General features: G+C 38.0%; 1 protein-coding gene across 1 annotated transcript in view; it reads right to left on the reverse strand.

Moving 5' to 3' along the window:
* SBF2 (SET binding factor 2) overlaps positions 1-16,953 on the reverse strand; it is a 188,810-nt gene that overhangs the window by 132,430 nt on the left and 39,427 nt on the right. The window contains exon 3 of the mRNA XM_017727347.1: positions 935-1,072. Coding sequence (XP_017582836.1) covers positions 935-1,072 — 138 coding nt within the window. The remainder of the gene's footprint in view (positions 1-934; positions 1,073-16,953) is intronic.

Below are 16,953 nucleotides of genomic sequence, written 5' to 3' on the forward strand. Positions count from 1 at the left end.
CTCCAGTATTACATGAACATAGTACTCCTGGATTATTAGAAATATTTTCTTAAAATAATCAATAATGATACAGTCCTTCACTAAAAGAACAAGAAATTACTTTACTCAGCTATTTATTTAATCTTAACTAATTCCATTATACTTAGTGCCAAGGTTTTACTTGTTTTTTAATTTTCATGTAGGAAAGAAGGTATTTCAAAACATAACAATGGCAGTCTGCAATTACAGATTGGATTGGGTTTTCCCCAGGTTCTAGAGTCTAAAGATTCCAAGTATTAAATCAGAGCAGATATTCTGTGAAGTACTTTACATCAAATGGGAAACAAAATGTTATTTTTGAAAGCGTGAGGTTGCCAAAAAATAATTAAATACATGTTAAAAAACAAACACTGCCAAGTAGCTGACACCTCAAATCTGACCCAGCTAAAAACTGAATAATTACTCCATCAGTTTTTAAAATCTTGCCAATGCATGCACTTACAGAAATATGGATATACACTACAGCATCCTTGTGCACATTTGTTCTAATGGAGCAGGCCAGCAGAGGGAGCAGAAGTTAATAAACCTTTTCCTAGAACAAGGCTGAGAATCATCTATGCTATGTCAAACACGAAAGGAAATGAAAGGAACACCATATTGCTTATCCCATTTAAAAAGGAAAATGTGGTGCAGAAAAAGAAATTCTATGACATGTTTTTGGCTGGGCTTTTTTTTTTTGTTGTTGTTGTTGTTTCAAAGCAGATGAAAACTCCAAACACACAAACAAGGTACCTCAAGCTCATCTTTTGCAAAAATACACGGATTTCTGTAAGACAGAAAAATGCACCCTTAGCAGGAACAGCCAAATATTTTCTCAAGTTGCGCTCCATGACACTGATCTATTGTTTGTAGGCACTTCTTTCTGCATTTTTGTTTCTTATTGTAGATCTCTTACCTGCAGGTTAATCTCTGCTTCATAGAAAGTTAGGCAGGAGCAGTAGTGCCTCTCTGAGTCTATGTCAGTCAAAACCACCACGAAGAACGTTGGCTGTTTCCTCTCTTTCGAAAGCTGCCATCCTCCAGGCTGGCAAAACTAAGGAAGCAAACAGACAGACACAGGTAAGCTGTGATACCAGTTGTTTTCAGAAATATGAAAAGTATTTCAACATTATCAAGGAACTCATTTAATTTAAAGTGAACATATGCAGGGTTGCAAAATTTGAAGAAAATGGCAAAAACCCAATACGTCTTGAACTTGGTAAGACTGAGAAAAATTTAGCTCTACAAACATCAAGGGAGAGAATAAACACCGTGAAAAGAAAATGTGTTCCTTTAAATACAGTATTCAAGAGCATCTTTGTGGTGTTTAACAGGAAATAACAGGAGTAAATTGACACATTAAGTAGATTTCATTTGGTTAAAAGGTTAGAATATGAAACTAAAATCCTTGTGTCTTAAAACATCTCTACATTTTTAATTTCTTCACTTATTTCACCAATAATTTACCTAATCAAACACAGGTACATATCACTTGCACCCACTTGCAAAAGTATTCAATACTCACTCCTAAAAAGAGCAATATTTTTCACCTATTTATTGATTACCTCTGTAAACTTCATTGTGAACATTTGAACTTTTACATGCACAAGCAGCCTAAACAGAGAACTACAGCTCAACAGCAAAGTGGAAATTGTGAGGTTTTTCTTCCTTTTTAAATGACTAGAGTACAATACCACTTAAAAACTTGTTCTCTATAATGTAATAGTGTGCTGAAATTCAGGGATCAGATTGCTGGAGTTACCTGAGATGGCCTTTATGGAATACTGTACTGCCCCTTTCTTTTACTGAAGCCTGAAGTCACATCCACAAAAAAATCAAAAGTGCATTTTTAATCGCAAAATTACAAACCTAGAATTTAGACAAAAAAGCAGTAACCCCTGTATGTATTAGTAGTAATAATAATAAAAACCCACAATGAGATTCCTAGAATTTTTAAACAATGCAGATACCAAAGGAACCAAAGAGATAGGTCAAAATCTCAAGTTTCCAGAAATTGCTTCATTCCTCTAGACAGATGTTAAAGACTGAAAGAACACAAAGAGTAAGTTGTAAACAAACATTTCCTACAGATTCATCTTTAGAACCTCTACAATAAAACCTGGGTAGTCTTAGGTGAACAGCAATTAAAACTCTGCCTCTGATATACAGTTTCTTTTATGATCCTGGGAAAATCTTCCAAACCAAAATTTTCTCATGTTACATTCTTCAAATTCTAGAGAGTCAGCTTAACACTTGTGAGTCTTTATCCTTAGAAGTGCGAAGCACTCCCTTCTACATCTGGGAATAACTGCTCTGAACATCAAAAAGTACTCTGTGAAAAGACATCCTAGTCATTCCAAGCTAAGCATCCAGTATTAGTCTATGATTTTGATAACACTGGCCTAATCTCCTTTTGTTTTTCATCCCATGTCAGTTAAACATAAGAAGATACTGCTATTAATCTTGCAGGACTGCTATAAAGATAATGTAATATGGTCAATATATACAGACATTATAACAAAAACATCATTAAAAAGTTTGACAATAAAAAATTATTAAGAGTTCTCTATGCATTGCAGAGTTTGAGGGGTGTCTGTGTAATAAATGAAGCCTGGAATCTACAGTTCAACAAGATAAGCCCCAAAACTGTGAATTGCTGTTTGCTCAACAAGTATGAGCCAAAATGCAAAGAATGCAGTAAGAGCCTAATAATTAATAAAACTTTTCTGCAATATGCCATTAAAACCAATTTATCCATACAAGGTAGGTCAAATTAAGGCTGTTCATGCAGAACTAGCTTGGGCTTAAGGTCCAAATGCTCCAGTTTACAATCTCAACACTCCTTCAGATCTGCCAAGTCTCCCAGTCTTGACAGGAGCTCCTTGCTGGTGCCACTGCCCTTCACCTTTAGAGTTGACGCCCCATCTCACACCTGGGAACATCAATCTCTCAGATTTCTGAGTGTCTGGAACTCCTGGATAAAGCACCACTCTGCCCATTCCAAATCCTACCCTACTAAAGGCACAGAAGCACTTTGGAGTTATTTAAAAAGAACTCTTTTTATTGTAAAAATGGATTATTAGCAGGTCTGCTGCTTAAAATTTATGCCAACATCTGCCCTGTAAACTGGGAAACCCAACAGCTGAACTTCTATCAGAGGAGACTTTTGATCTGGGCAGGCTGCCGTCAACAGCAATCTCTCAATCTATGCATGTCTAAAATCTACTCATGTCACAGTGAGAATTCTTCCCAATTTCAAAGTGATCTTGTGTATAAAACATGCTTCCTAGATTTAACTATTTTACTAGAAAACAACAATTAGTGATTGCTTCTGTGATTCTGAGGAAAACAGCTGAAGTAGAGTACATCCACTGGCTACACGGAGAGTCTGTGTTTTCAAATAAACTAGAAGGAATTTATAAATAAAGAGATTGAGGATAAAGACAACATGCTCCTCCAAGAGATTAAACAATGACTGTTTCTCAGTTTCCTTAAAATAAGGTAATAAATATTAGCGCAGTATTTGAAATGCAAGCAACACTGAGAAGAACTTTCCAAATTAGTGTAAATACAAGTTACTCTCCAGTATGATTACCAGCACTCTCTGGCTACTAAGAACAGGAAAATGTTTCCTTACCAAACCAGATGCTATACCTAAACAGACAAAAGCATCACTGTGAATATAATCCAAAGGTCATGTGCTTCTCCAGTAAACAAGAAAAAACCCAGAAGTTTAGGAATGAACATGCTTCCATATTGTTTCACTTATTTGCCAGAATTCTTGAAAGCAGACTACAACTTCTATCAAAGACAGTGAAAATCAGAATGAATCAGGTTGTTCAACTCACTCTTTGTAAGAATAAGCCCCTAATGGTGGGGGAGTGCTTCAAACAGACTCCATGTTACAACTGATCACCTTCTAAAATTTGCTGCAGATATGCAGAAATTGCACCGGAGAATACACAACACATCTTATACTGCAGGTGCTGAAATTACACTTTACACATTGTTTGAACCTACATGTGCCCAGTGATTCAAAGAACTTTCTCTTAATTATTCCCATAAATGCTTTCAGACTAAACAAGAAATTAGACATTTAAAAATGACGTATGGTGTTTTAAACCAGTGTAACTGGGTTTGTTACCTTTAAAAAATTTGTATGTCATCACCACAAGCCTTCTTGCTAAAGTCTAGACATGATTAATCAATGTTTAAAAGTGACATTTCTTTCTTCTGATTTTTATAAGCTAAAAACATCATCTTTGCTTGATTCATGGATTTGTTCCTTCTTGCTAACCTAGAGCCACAGCTGTACTGCTACTGCCTGCCTTGTCCTTCCCTATTAAAAGAAATACTTTGCATAAATCAGCATATCCCTTAGATATACTGTATACAGGTTTGATGTCTAGAATCACAGAATCCTAGGACATCCTGAATGGGAAGGGACAGGTCATTGAGCAGATCATCCTGAGTGCCCTCACTTCAAAAAGGACATTGAGATTCTGGAGTGTATCCAAAGATGGGCTTGAACACCCAGTGGTTTGAGGCCATGACAACTTCCCTGGGGAACACTCTAAAGTCTGTTGAAACATTGAAGAAAATGTTGAAACAGCCACAACTTCTATTAAAGCACTGGAGAAATTAGAATTCCTAGGAAGAAGGCCTGTTGGTTACCGTGAATATGAAAATTAAATATTATTATGATAATGAACAGTAATTATAAAGTGGTCAAGTTCCATTAAAGAAAAATTTTAGTCCTTTGTATCCTTATAATGGCAAAAACTATAATATCCATATCTCAGAAATTACTATAATATCCACATCTCAGAAATTACCCAGCTGCTGAACTACACACTGGAAATTCATAACTTTTTTCTGGGCTTGCAGCCCAAGCACAACCAAGTCCACAACAAAAACTCAAACTAATATTCTAGTTGGGTCTGTGTAGCCACACACTGCTCTCTCTGCACTTTACATTGTTTTCTGTATCAATGATCTGTCAGCTTTCCATCAGAAATCCACCACCTCTGATGGCACTACCGAGGTAGAAAGGGGAAAAAGCTTGTTCAGAAAGTTTACAACATGATACATTCTTTGTGAGTCATCCTTTGAAAGCATTTTGTGAAGGGTTTACACAGAACAGTAGGCAAGGTCTGTGACATACCATTACAGAATCCTGCCCTTAAATAATTATATTTAAAATACATTCTCACACTGTAGTTTTTTCTTCAAAATAGATTTGTGCACTTGTTCCTTGTCAAATAAAATCCAAAGCCATCTAGGATGCACATAAAATAGAAAAGTCTTCAACTCCATTGACAAGACTTGAATTAAAAGATCCCAAAATGATTTTACAATTTAAGACATCTGACAGAGAATCCACTTTCCTTTTCAATTCAACTCTTTTCAACAAACATTTAATTCTCCTTTGAAGCACTCTAGGCACAAAGATCCATTTTATTAAGCCCGCTTCTGTAGGCTCCTACTATTCAAGTAACTGTGCTTTGTTTTTAACATGTATCATCATCATCTTTCCTGCAAACCTCCCTAAAAATAAAGAACCATGTTCTGGACACTATGTGAAGGAAGTTTGTTCCATCTGGACTTGCATGACCTAGCACCAGCTGCTGAGTATTTCACCATTTCTCCGTTCACTTATGTATGGAATTTTGGCAAAGGCAGTTTTCTTTCTCAGATGCATACCTCTACTTAAAACAAAACAAAACAATTACAGTGCTCACTGGCATGATAAAAAAGCAATGTTACAAAGCTGTAAATATGGAGAAATGCTTGGAGCTTTGGATATCTCTGGATGTAAACATACCACAAAATATAGACTGAATTTTGTAACAGCTTCCTGCCTTTCAATATCTTGTATCTAAGAAACCATGTATTTATGCTTTCCCTGGTCTAAAATAAAACCAGGGCACTTAAAGTACACTCCAAATTATTTCCAGGTAAAAGCCCATTGCCAGTGTTGCAGAATATTCTGATGATCAACTGTAATCAATTAAACCCACTCACAAAGAAATCAATAGCTCTTAATCCTAAAGCTATAAAGAAATATAAAACAAAATAAAGGCCTTTTTTTTTTTATTTCTACCTTGGAATGAACTGAAGTGCAGCATTCTCCATGAGAACCTTTACACAATCACCTTGTGGCGCCTGTGAACTGTGCTGCCTGTGAATTATTTCTATTACGAATAATCCTTCCCCTCCTTGCCTGGGACAGACTCTCCCCAGGTACTGAGGAAATTTCCACCTCAGCTCCTCACTCAAATGCTTAAAGCCATGTGAAAACAGACACTAAGAAACTTCTCCTCAGAGGAAGGATCCTCAGCCACATTCTTGAGCTTCCTAAGGCTGAAAGTTGCTGAAAGATCTCTCAATGGCACTAATCCTGCACAAGTGACAGATGAGGTATTCTCTAATTGGAGCTGCAGATTAAAGTGATCCTCAATAACCAGATGCTCAAGGTTGTCACAGAGACCCTGCAGCAAAGTTCAACAAAGCAAGAAATCTTAAAATATGTGGGAACATCTCAACTAAAACCAGTTAATTCATCCTCCAAAGTCAAAGACAGAGAAGTCTTTTACTGAAATTCAACAAGGTTAATCTCTCCCCTCCACACATCAGTAAATATATAATACTGGGTGCACATCCACACATGCACTTGAAAAAAAAAATCAGTTTCAACTTCATTGCTTTGCCTTTTTAAAACCTCTTAATGTGCAATTTTAAACACCTTTCCTCAATGAGCTGCTATAATGAAAACTCAAACTTGTAAGAGGCATTCGTACAGCAACTGTACTCCCAGTTTATCTTCTGAAAAAAAACTGAACTGGCTTTTCAAAAGAAAACTACACCCACTGGGAAAACAGTTCCTTCTTGTGTTTTCAGAACACTTAGTATCGCCATTCCAGCGGCTTATTTAAAACAATAACAACAAAAATCTGTCAAATACTCTTCTGACCATTTCTGAACAAAACCAGGCTAGACTACAGAAATGGTGATTTATGGGTAAGTATTGCAAGCTAATGCCTTTATTTCAGAAATAGTACAGGATTAATGATGGCATTGAATGGGGTTTTCTTCACAAACAGAACTTCCAACATCTCTATTCTAATGAAGTTTAGTAAGAATGTGGAATTGGTGGGCTTGTGCAAATAATTAAGTTTTTATTTTTTTAACCTATTTAAACAGTGGTCCATCCTCTTGTTTTCAGCCAGGTGTTATCAAAATAATCTTACGGAAATTTTAAAATTCTGAGAACCGTGGACCCAGAATCTTTTCTTACCACACCCACCTCCAGTAAAACACCATGCTCTGGGCTACCTTAGGTAAAGTGAGCAAGATGAAGCTGTGGATAAACAACCAGGAATTCTCAGGTGTACATCTGTACATCAACCCCAACAGCCATACATTAGGTGTCTGAAGCACATACTTTACACCAGAAAATTTTAAGTACTTTTTTTTTTAAACATAGATTTCAAACTTCATCAAAGAGTTAAAAATTCATAATTTAAACTTGGGTCTTGCAACTTAAATTCAGGAACACAGGGCCTGACTTCAGAATTTCTTTTACGAAGCAATCATTGCTGGTCAGCAATAATTGCTGCCAATGGTACCACTGGTCAAAGGAATAAGAGAAGTCTGGAAATTAGGTGTTCGACATGAAAGCAAAAAATACAATTATAATGCAGCAATAAATTCAAGTGAGACATGACTTTAGCAAATTATACTTCAGTCACAGGTTAGTGAATACAGAAGTATACAGTTCAAGTGAATGCCCTGTGTTTGGTTATGAGAAAAAAAGACAGTATAGAAGGAGAATTTCTGATATTTTGAATACTTACAGAAGGACTATAAAAGAATATAACTATCAAAGAAACGGATTCCTTGTATTAAATGCTTGTGTTTTAATTTTCATCACAAAGTAGATAAAGAAGCATCTGTGCCACTCACCCTTTTCAACAACCATTGTTCAGGAGTAGTTTGGAAAATGCATTGTGACACTATAACAATAATTAATTTGTTTTGGGGGGGTTTTCTTGCTTGCTTTTTTGTTTTGGGACTTAGTTTTACTCCTATTTTTAATGACCCCTGATCTTTTAAAAGATTGGTAGTCATCTCAGGTAGACAAACCTAGAAGTACCATTTCCATTTAGAAACATAATTGAGCATTTTATGCACAATTATCAATGAAGCATGAAATATGAACTCTGCCTAATACACTCTTCTTCCTCCTCTTCTTTCTCTCTCTCCTTCCTTCTTTGTTTTTCTCTTTTGGCAGTAGTAGCACTGTGTTACAACAGCAGCCATAAATGTTTTCCAGTCTTCAGTGACTTCCCAACTCATCCTGATGCCTGAGATGGCCACCTGAAAATAGAGACTAGACAAGAATAAGAGAATAAAAGGAGGTTTTATTTGAAGGGCCTTCAAAGGTGCACCCTGGGCAGTCAAAAGGCTACACTCAAGATGGACCCTGGGTCACAGGTTCTTCACACTTTTGTAAGTTTGGTCCATTTGCATATCAAGGTTAATTCTCCAGTTATAACTTCAGTTCATGATGTAATTACCCCAAGTTTGCCCCGCTTCAGAGGCTTTTAGTTGACACATTTTGGGGCCTGGTGTCCCTAAGGTGGAAACCTAGAGAGGTTTGTTATGTCTAACCAGCATGAGAGAACAACAGCTAACAGGCCACAAGAAACTTCAGAGTTACACACTAGGCAGTACAGGATTTGCAAAATATAAAAGTTAAAACCTAAGGCACCAATTCACTAGATAAACTGTAAACTATAAACTAGTGTTAAAATACATACAGCACCTACAATTATTGCATTGAATGTCCAAAAAAAATATAGCAGGGTAATTAACATACATCACTCAGCAATTACAAGTGGCACACAGTAAGCTATTTACAGAAACGTAAATTTTTATTTATGTTAATGATTAATCCTACTCCAGACAACTCAGGTCAATGTTCTATAAAATACTACTGTAATACACAAAGTCCTCATTATCTCATTTTTATAGCTCACACCTGCACAATCAGATATTAAACCACACTGCTAACACCATGCTAAAGTTCAAAGATACAGTCTGTTGCTCTCTAGCAATTGTAAAAAAAGCACAAGGAGCCTTGTGCTAATATATGTTAGGATTTTTGCATCCATCATCTTATAACTCCTTAGAATGTATCTGCCAGAGATGGGTTCAAGTCTCAACACTCAGAAAAAAGCACGTGGGTGTTGGGCACAGTGTGTGTAAGCATGTGGCAATGCAGTGTACACTGAAAAGAACGCTGATGTGACCCGACAGAGGCCCAGCGACTGAAAGGCCTGGGACTGCTGCAGCAAAATAGACTTAAGAGATTTCAACAGAGATGCCAACAGCCTCAAGATGACAAAATACAGAACAGGAAGTCTTGAAATCGGCAAATTAGTTAGATGTCAGAATTTGCTCTTAAAACAGCAGAAATTCAACTGGAACATGCACTTATAGAGCAAACCACAGAAAGGGTAATATATACCTAAAACTCCCTGAAAAGCATGTGCTCAGTGCAAACTGATAAATCAACTTCTTTTTGAAATATTCCCCTTCATGATGCAGCTGGGGAAGTTAAAATGGTTTGGCACTCACATAGCCCAGCATGAGCCCCACAGCCATGTCAGTGATGGAAGGTCTGAAGGGAGAGCGCTCCCAGGCCTGCATCCTAAAACCTCCACCTGGTCAAATGCAGCCATTCCCAGCAGCACCACGCCTGACACTGCCTGCTCACCATCAACCTCAGTTCCACCAGACATGCAAGGACAGAGAGAACTAGAGTAGCTCACTGCATCAAAAGCTTGAGTCAGCCAGAACTTAAATTAAAAATAAACAAAGGAAACTATAGAAAGGGCAGTACATTTCTGGTCTGTTAATTTTGGGAATTTAACAATACTTCTTATATGAGTCATATCATTGTTTCCCACTTAAGGTCACAATTGATTTCCCCTTTTGCAGGTGTGAATTTCTACAAGGAAACAGAAGAGTAAGTACATAAACATAGAAAAAATAAATGTGACAAAAAAATCTTGCAAAGAAACATCTTATATAAGTGAAAGACTAGGATGGGAGCTAAAATGAAAAAAACCAACCAAACTGGATTGCAATATGAACGTATCCCACCAATAAAGTTCTGTACATTGGCTGCTACTACTGAATTCTACATTTCCACAGCACTAAATAAGAAAAATATGAAATGTATTTCCTGTCAACATTCTCACCAAGAACACAGAAAAATAAATAGCAAGGAAAGGCAGCTGAAAAGTTTGGTGCTTTCCACTGAGTTTCAGTTTCCTGTGCAGAAAACTGGGATCAACAATATGAGACATACTTGTCCTCTCTTCCCACAACACTGGGGCCTGTATTATATATAATAACCAGTGGGCATTAGTGCTGGCCTGCACTACAGGATATCTCTCACGGGTGTGGTAAGAGAGCGTGCCTGCCAAAAGCCCCACTGTAAACAAAAAGGCTTTGTGCCACTGCAGATGCTTCCATGCACACAGCTGGCATGCCAGGAAATAGCTACTTTGAGCAAGAGACTATTTCCTCCAGGTAAGCTTGCTGAATGTAGCAGTTTCTGCACTATGAGATTCCAAAACTCATCAGAATGAAGCTGGAGAGAGGTTTGGCACTGAGGAAGTTTGTGCTTTTAAGTTCCTATCTAATCATGGCAGCCACTTTTCCTCCCTTTTGGCAGTTCTCCAGTGTACTCCATGTTTGGAGTTTTGCACAATCACCACAGGACTGCAGCTTGCATGTTCTGTATTCTCCACCACATGGTAATTAAAACAGAGCATCAGAAGTTTTTATGGGGGAACAGACTTCTGTCGCAAGATGTTACTGGAACAAAAAAAAAGTTTAGAAGAGAGAATGTGAGCATCTCTGATGAAAGTCAATATTTTCAAGCAAACTGGCTCAAATAACTTGCATGCAGCAGAAAAGAACTGAGGAGCTCTTCACCACTAAATATTCCAAAAGAAGGAACTCCCAGAGGCCTAGATACCAGAGACATCATTTTTATGTTTTAAGAGGGTAAAAAAGAATGTCCATAGGAAATTATTGACTAGTTCAGCACAGGAGTCAACTCAGGTAAATTAACAGACAGCAATTTAAAGCTGTATCAGAGACAAAAATCAAAGATACAAACAGAATTATAACTGATACGTTTCTGTAAAAAACAAGGCATTAAAATGATTTTTGGGGGGTGGGGCAAGAGCAATACAGTGCAGCTAATAAATACAATCTCAACCACTTAAGTCTACCTGGACTTTTTTTCTTCTTAGAAGTGTTTGATTTGATGCTTTGTGGCAATTATATTTTAAAAGCACATTCCATAGATTAAAAGACAAGCCTGTTGACAGACTGGAAAAGATAACCCATCTTTGCTACCAGCAACACACATCAGTGAAGTCACCTCCACTGAAGAAGCATTATCTAATACCCAACTCTGCTCCCAGCTAAAAAAGCCTCATCCTGTCCCATGTGTCCTTAATGGGCAGTCACAGAACTGCCAAAAAAATCACTCTGGAACATGATGTAGAGAATACAAAAGAGATTTTTCCAAGTAAGACAAAAAAAGCCCCAACACTTGGGCTGGAAAACAAGTGTCATACCATGAGTCTAAAAGAGCTCAGTTTTTGGAGTTCATTGCAGAGAGTTGAGAAACACACTATAGAGTGCTTATTTGTAGATAAGGTGTTTGCTAGTAAGAGGATTTTAGATAAGTGTTCGGAATTCATTATCATAAAAATTCAAATCTCAAAATAAGATGTCACACTCTAGTCAGTGAAGGGGATGGAAAACAGGGTCAGGTTATCAGAGTAAGCACTATGCTCCCCTCAGCTGGAGATGGAGTCCTTCAAATAAAATTGAACAGCTTTTGGAGAAATTATTTCGTCCATGTGTGTCAGCACAAGTCAGCTCAGACCGATGTGGGCCCTGGAAATCTGTATATGAAACGTTTTGTTCTTTCATTTTCAGGGGCTGAACGTGCTCATAACATTTGAAGCTTTACATTATTATACAACTATAATCAGATCTCATACTTCAGAGCTTCAACCATTCAAGCATAGAGATTTAGGCAGCACTTCCACCTGGATACCTAATTGGACATCCGAGTTTGTGCAAGAGAGCCAGTGGCAGCGATCCAGCCCTTCATGGAGCTGGCAGGTACTTACAGAGAAGTCTGGCTGGCCTGTCTTGCTTATGTGACTATAAACTGCATGCCAAATCAAGGGCTGAGAAGGAATTTTCTACCAAATCAAGCTGAGAGGGATCCAGGGATTTATTTTACTTGTTTATTTTCCTTTGTAGCATATGGCATGTTAGCATCATCAGTGCAATCAATTCCCTTAAGCTCAGGAGATGCTCTGGTTTCATCCTAATCTCAAGAACACTATCAAATTGGACAGGACTGAAACTAGCTGGAATAACTAGAATTGCTGGACATGTATCACAAATCAGTGGTGCTAATTAATAGACTCTAGTCAGACTAAATAAGCTGATGTATCACATATGGTCTCCTCTGTGAAGCCAAAAAGAGGGGGAAAAAAGTTTTTTAAAATAAACTGAAATGTTGCAAAAACAAAGTAAACTTCATTGCTTGTGTGCAACATATCCAAAACATTATATCATTTCATACCATAAAATTTGGTTCTTGGAAAATCTTGAGTAGGATTGTATATGAAGGAATAAATATTTTTCAAGTGGATTGGTAGGGATTTGATAATTCTATCTTGTCTTGATAATTCAATGCAAAGTAATTGGTCAGACTCAATATTTGCAAAAGGGTTTAGTGCTTATAAATGCCAGTTATTGGTAACTAATTAAAACAATGCCATGTTAAGAGAACTGAACAATGTAAGCCGGTAACTTCACTGCTCAGAAAAACCATGCATTTCCTCCTCTGTCCCAAGCGGGTTAACAAGTGCAGACAAAACACAAGCACTGCACTTCAGCTGCAGACAAGTGGCCTCTGCAGGGACAGGATGCCCAGAAAGGGCCTTCTCTTTACTTCTTTACTGGTGGGATAATTCCAGTCTCTCATATCCAAAGGGACCTCAGCTGCCCTTACTGTGCTCTGAAACTAAACATCACTGAACATCAACAATTACAGAGCATCTTGTAAAATACAGGGAGCAGAAACAGAAACCACATCTTTATCATGCAAATTGCACAAGAGATGGGGAAAACACATTTTTGTTATTATTATACATGTCAAATTATTATCAAATAATTACTACACAATAGAAGAGGTTACTGAATAGTAGGAATTAATACCTGGAAAATTACATTGTAAAGAACATAATCTCAATGAAAACATTAAATAACTAACATGTTTCCTTCCCCAAATTAATCAAATGTTAGTGGTACTCCTATATATAAAAATAGAAACACTAGTCAACCATGGGGGGTTCCCTTCTATTGTCCCATAAGCATACAGAGGAAATAGAAATATTTCAAGGCATCTGTAATGTCTTACATACTTTGAATAAAATAAAGAGCCAAAACACTTAACAGTACTGAATTTTATTCCAAATTATACCCAAGAGGAAGCCATCTGCAGGAAAAATAAAAAATAAAACAAGAAAAAAACCCCCACACTTTTGCCTTGGACATCACTTGTGCAATACAGCTATCCAAAAGGACAGCATGTTCTTTTAAAAGAATGACAACTTACTCTTTCATGATACAGGCAACATAAAAATCACCTGAAAACGTTTGGGATTTTTCTTAACTACTAAAAATAAATTCTACGCTGTTCCAGTGGAACACAGAAGTACTTTTGGCTCTTTTCTTTTTCTCCTCATCTAAAATAAAATATTACTATATTGGCAAAAGCCATCTCTAGAAGACTCTGAAACTGTCTGAAGTTACCACAGCCAAGCAAACCACTGCTGCTACAGTCTAGTTTGAAAGAAGAATGAAACCTAAGGTCTAAAATGCATTAATAGTTCAACATTGACACGTGCAAGGCCATGAAAAGTTTGAAGCCTTTGCTTTAAACAACAGAAAATGCCTGATAACATTTCAGTAGAGAAATAATAACATACAGCTTAGCAATACACTCAGAGTAACACTATAAAATAAACATAAAATCAAATAAATATAAAATTCAATCTAGCAGGTCACAGTAAAACTAAAATCTGGTTTATCAGGAAGGAGTTTATGAAATGGCACTCCGAGACACAACGGATGCGGGCAGGATGATGACCACGGTGTAAGCGCCGATGATGACAACATCTCAGACATGATGGTCTTGTCTGAGCAGCAAGGACTGCAAAGCTGCCTACAAATATTAGCCCAGTCATTCGTCTCAGGAGAAATGATACAAGATGAGCAGAAATACCCTACTGCAGGCAGCATTTCCTGGTGCATCAATGTTTCCTACATTCCTAAGTCTCCCAAATATGAAACAGATCATACGAAAGAAAAATAATATGAAAAGTATTTGCTGTAAACTCCAAACAAATCAAGTGAAAATTTGAAAATAACTATGTAGCATTGGACAAACATTAGAAGAACAATAGATGAGCTTTGACAATGTGTGTATGGGTTACATTAGAAAAAAAAAGAACCAAAAAACAAGCAAACCCCCCCCCCCTTCAACAGTTGGATACCAGGAAACATGTGTTGACCTACGACACTTGAACAGCAAACAACAGTGTCCTACGCACAACCTCCAGCAGCACAGAAGAAAAGGAATCTTTCAGAGTATTTAGGGATTCAAGGACCCTGTAAAACATTACAAAAATTTCCTCCTATTTCCATATTTCCTAGTCAACACCATGCGACTTAAGAAACTCTTTCTTTCTCTTACAAAAAGGCGTAGCAGGCAGTAGATACTCTATCTAATGGTTTTGGCCCACACAGATAAACTCAGAGTAGGTTGCCAGAATGATTTTTTGATTATGCACAGATCTGCACCAAAATAGAAACCAACAGACTGTTCTTCATGAAACAGTATTCCCTACCCCCCAGGTTATTTAGGATACTAACTATGTCCTTAAGAATCTCAGCTGCTACAGCTTGAAAACACCAGTGTAGAGCTCAAGTCATAAACACAGGCCTACACATTTCTGCAAGTGGTCAGAAAGTCACTGTACTTCATTCTGTAAACTACATTTCACCCAGAACAAAAAGAATTCTCCATGTAAAGCCAGAGCTATGTGCTTATTTCTTTTTAATTGAGCTCAATTCTTGAATTCATCATTGAATCATAGAATATGCTGAGCTGGAAGGGACCCACAAGGATCATCGAGTCCAACTCCTGGCCATGCACAGGACCATCCCCAAGAGTCACACCATCCCCAAGGAGCACCCTCCACACACTGCTTGAACTCTGTCAGGCTTGGTGCTGTGACCACTGCCCTCGGGAGCCTGTTCCAGTGCCCAATCACCCTCTGGGTGAAGAACCTTTTCCTGATAACCTAAACCTCCCCTGACTCAGCTTCAGGCCATTCCCTCAGGTCCTGTCACGGACCACCAGAGAAGAGAGATCAGTGCCTGCCCCTCCCCCCCTCACAAAGAAGTTGTAACTAATGAGGTCTCCCTTCAGTCTCCTCTTCTCCAGGCTGAACAGACCAAGTGACCTCAGCCGCTCCTCATATGGTTTCTCCTCCAGACCCTTCACCATCCTCCCTTGGTCCATCATCCTTCTTGCAGATAAAGGCAAAGAATTCATTGAACACCTCTGCCTTGACCATGTCCCTCTTTGTGGTGATCATCCTCATCCTGTAATGGGCTGATGTTGTTTTTACACTATTGCCATTAACATTTTTTTAAAAACCTCTTTTTATTGTCCCCCACTGTCCTGGCTAGCTTCAACTCCAGCCACACAAATTTTCTCCCTACAGTGGCAAGCAGCAGCTCTGTATTCTTTCCATGACACCTGACCTTGCTTCCATTCAGCACACACCTCCCTTTTTTCACCTTTTTCCCAAGAGAAGATCCCTGTTCAGCCAAGCCATTTTTCTGCCTCATCTGCTTGACTTGTGACATTTGGGAATTTCTGCTCTGGTGCCCTTTAGGAGGTGACGTTTAAAAAGGGACCAGAATTAATTCACCTAAAAAGAAGTTCTCATCGAGGTCAACAAAGGGAAATGCGAAGTCCCTCACCTGGGGAGGGATTTCTCAAAAGAAAACTATACAAGTACATTGACTTTCTTGTTTCTGTGCAGTGCTTTTAAAGACCCGGTTTTACTTTCTGTGCCCTGCAGATATGGAAAAGAATCCATTCCAGCAAACAAAGATAGGCTGATACACGAGCCTACTCAAAATGTTTGTAACCTTCCCCAAGCAATTACCACGATCTACTACATCATCAAAATTCTGAGCTCTCTTCTCATCATTTCTCATAACAAAACCAGAGAATACTTCATGGTATTACCATGGAACAACTGACGCATTTTAAAAACATTCCCCCATATGTCCGTTTTTCTAAAAAAAATTCGAATTAAACAGTGAATGTACAAAAAAAAAGTGACTTAAGCGGATGAGCACCGGATACAGGAAAGAAAAACATACCACAATACCAGAACAAAATGAGGCAGAGGGAACAGAGAGAACAGTTCTGCCAGGATCTAGACAATGATTTTGGAGCTCTAGGTTACGGGAGAGCTCACAGGCTGGTGTTCTTCATTTGTAAACCACAGCTAAGCAGCACCTCCAAGTCACAGAAGTTGCCATCAAGTGTCACATGTAATAGAAAAGCTGTGAAACAGCTCCCTCCATGCTGCCAGTCACAGAACTGACACCCCCTGCTCTCCATGCACCGATTCAGGTGTCTTACGGTTCAAAACCAGAGAGATAAAAGCAACACTAGGGGAAAAGGGAAAGGTCAAAGACACGCCATCTATTTCATTCCCTTTAATCCAAAAAAAATTA

The sequence above is a fragment of the Corvus brachyrhynchos genome, unplaced genomic scaffold (genome assembly GCF_000691975.1).
Source record: "Corvus brachyrhynchos isolate BGI_N302 unplaced genomic scaffold, ASM69197v1 scaffold542, whole genome shotgun sequence".
Taxonomy (NCBI): Eukaryota; Metazoa; Chordata; class Aves; order Passeriformes; family Corvidae; genus Corvus; species Corvus brachyrhynchos.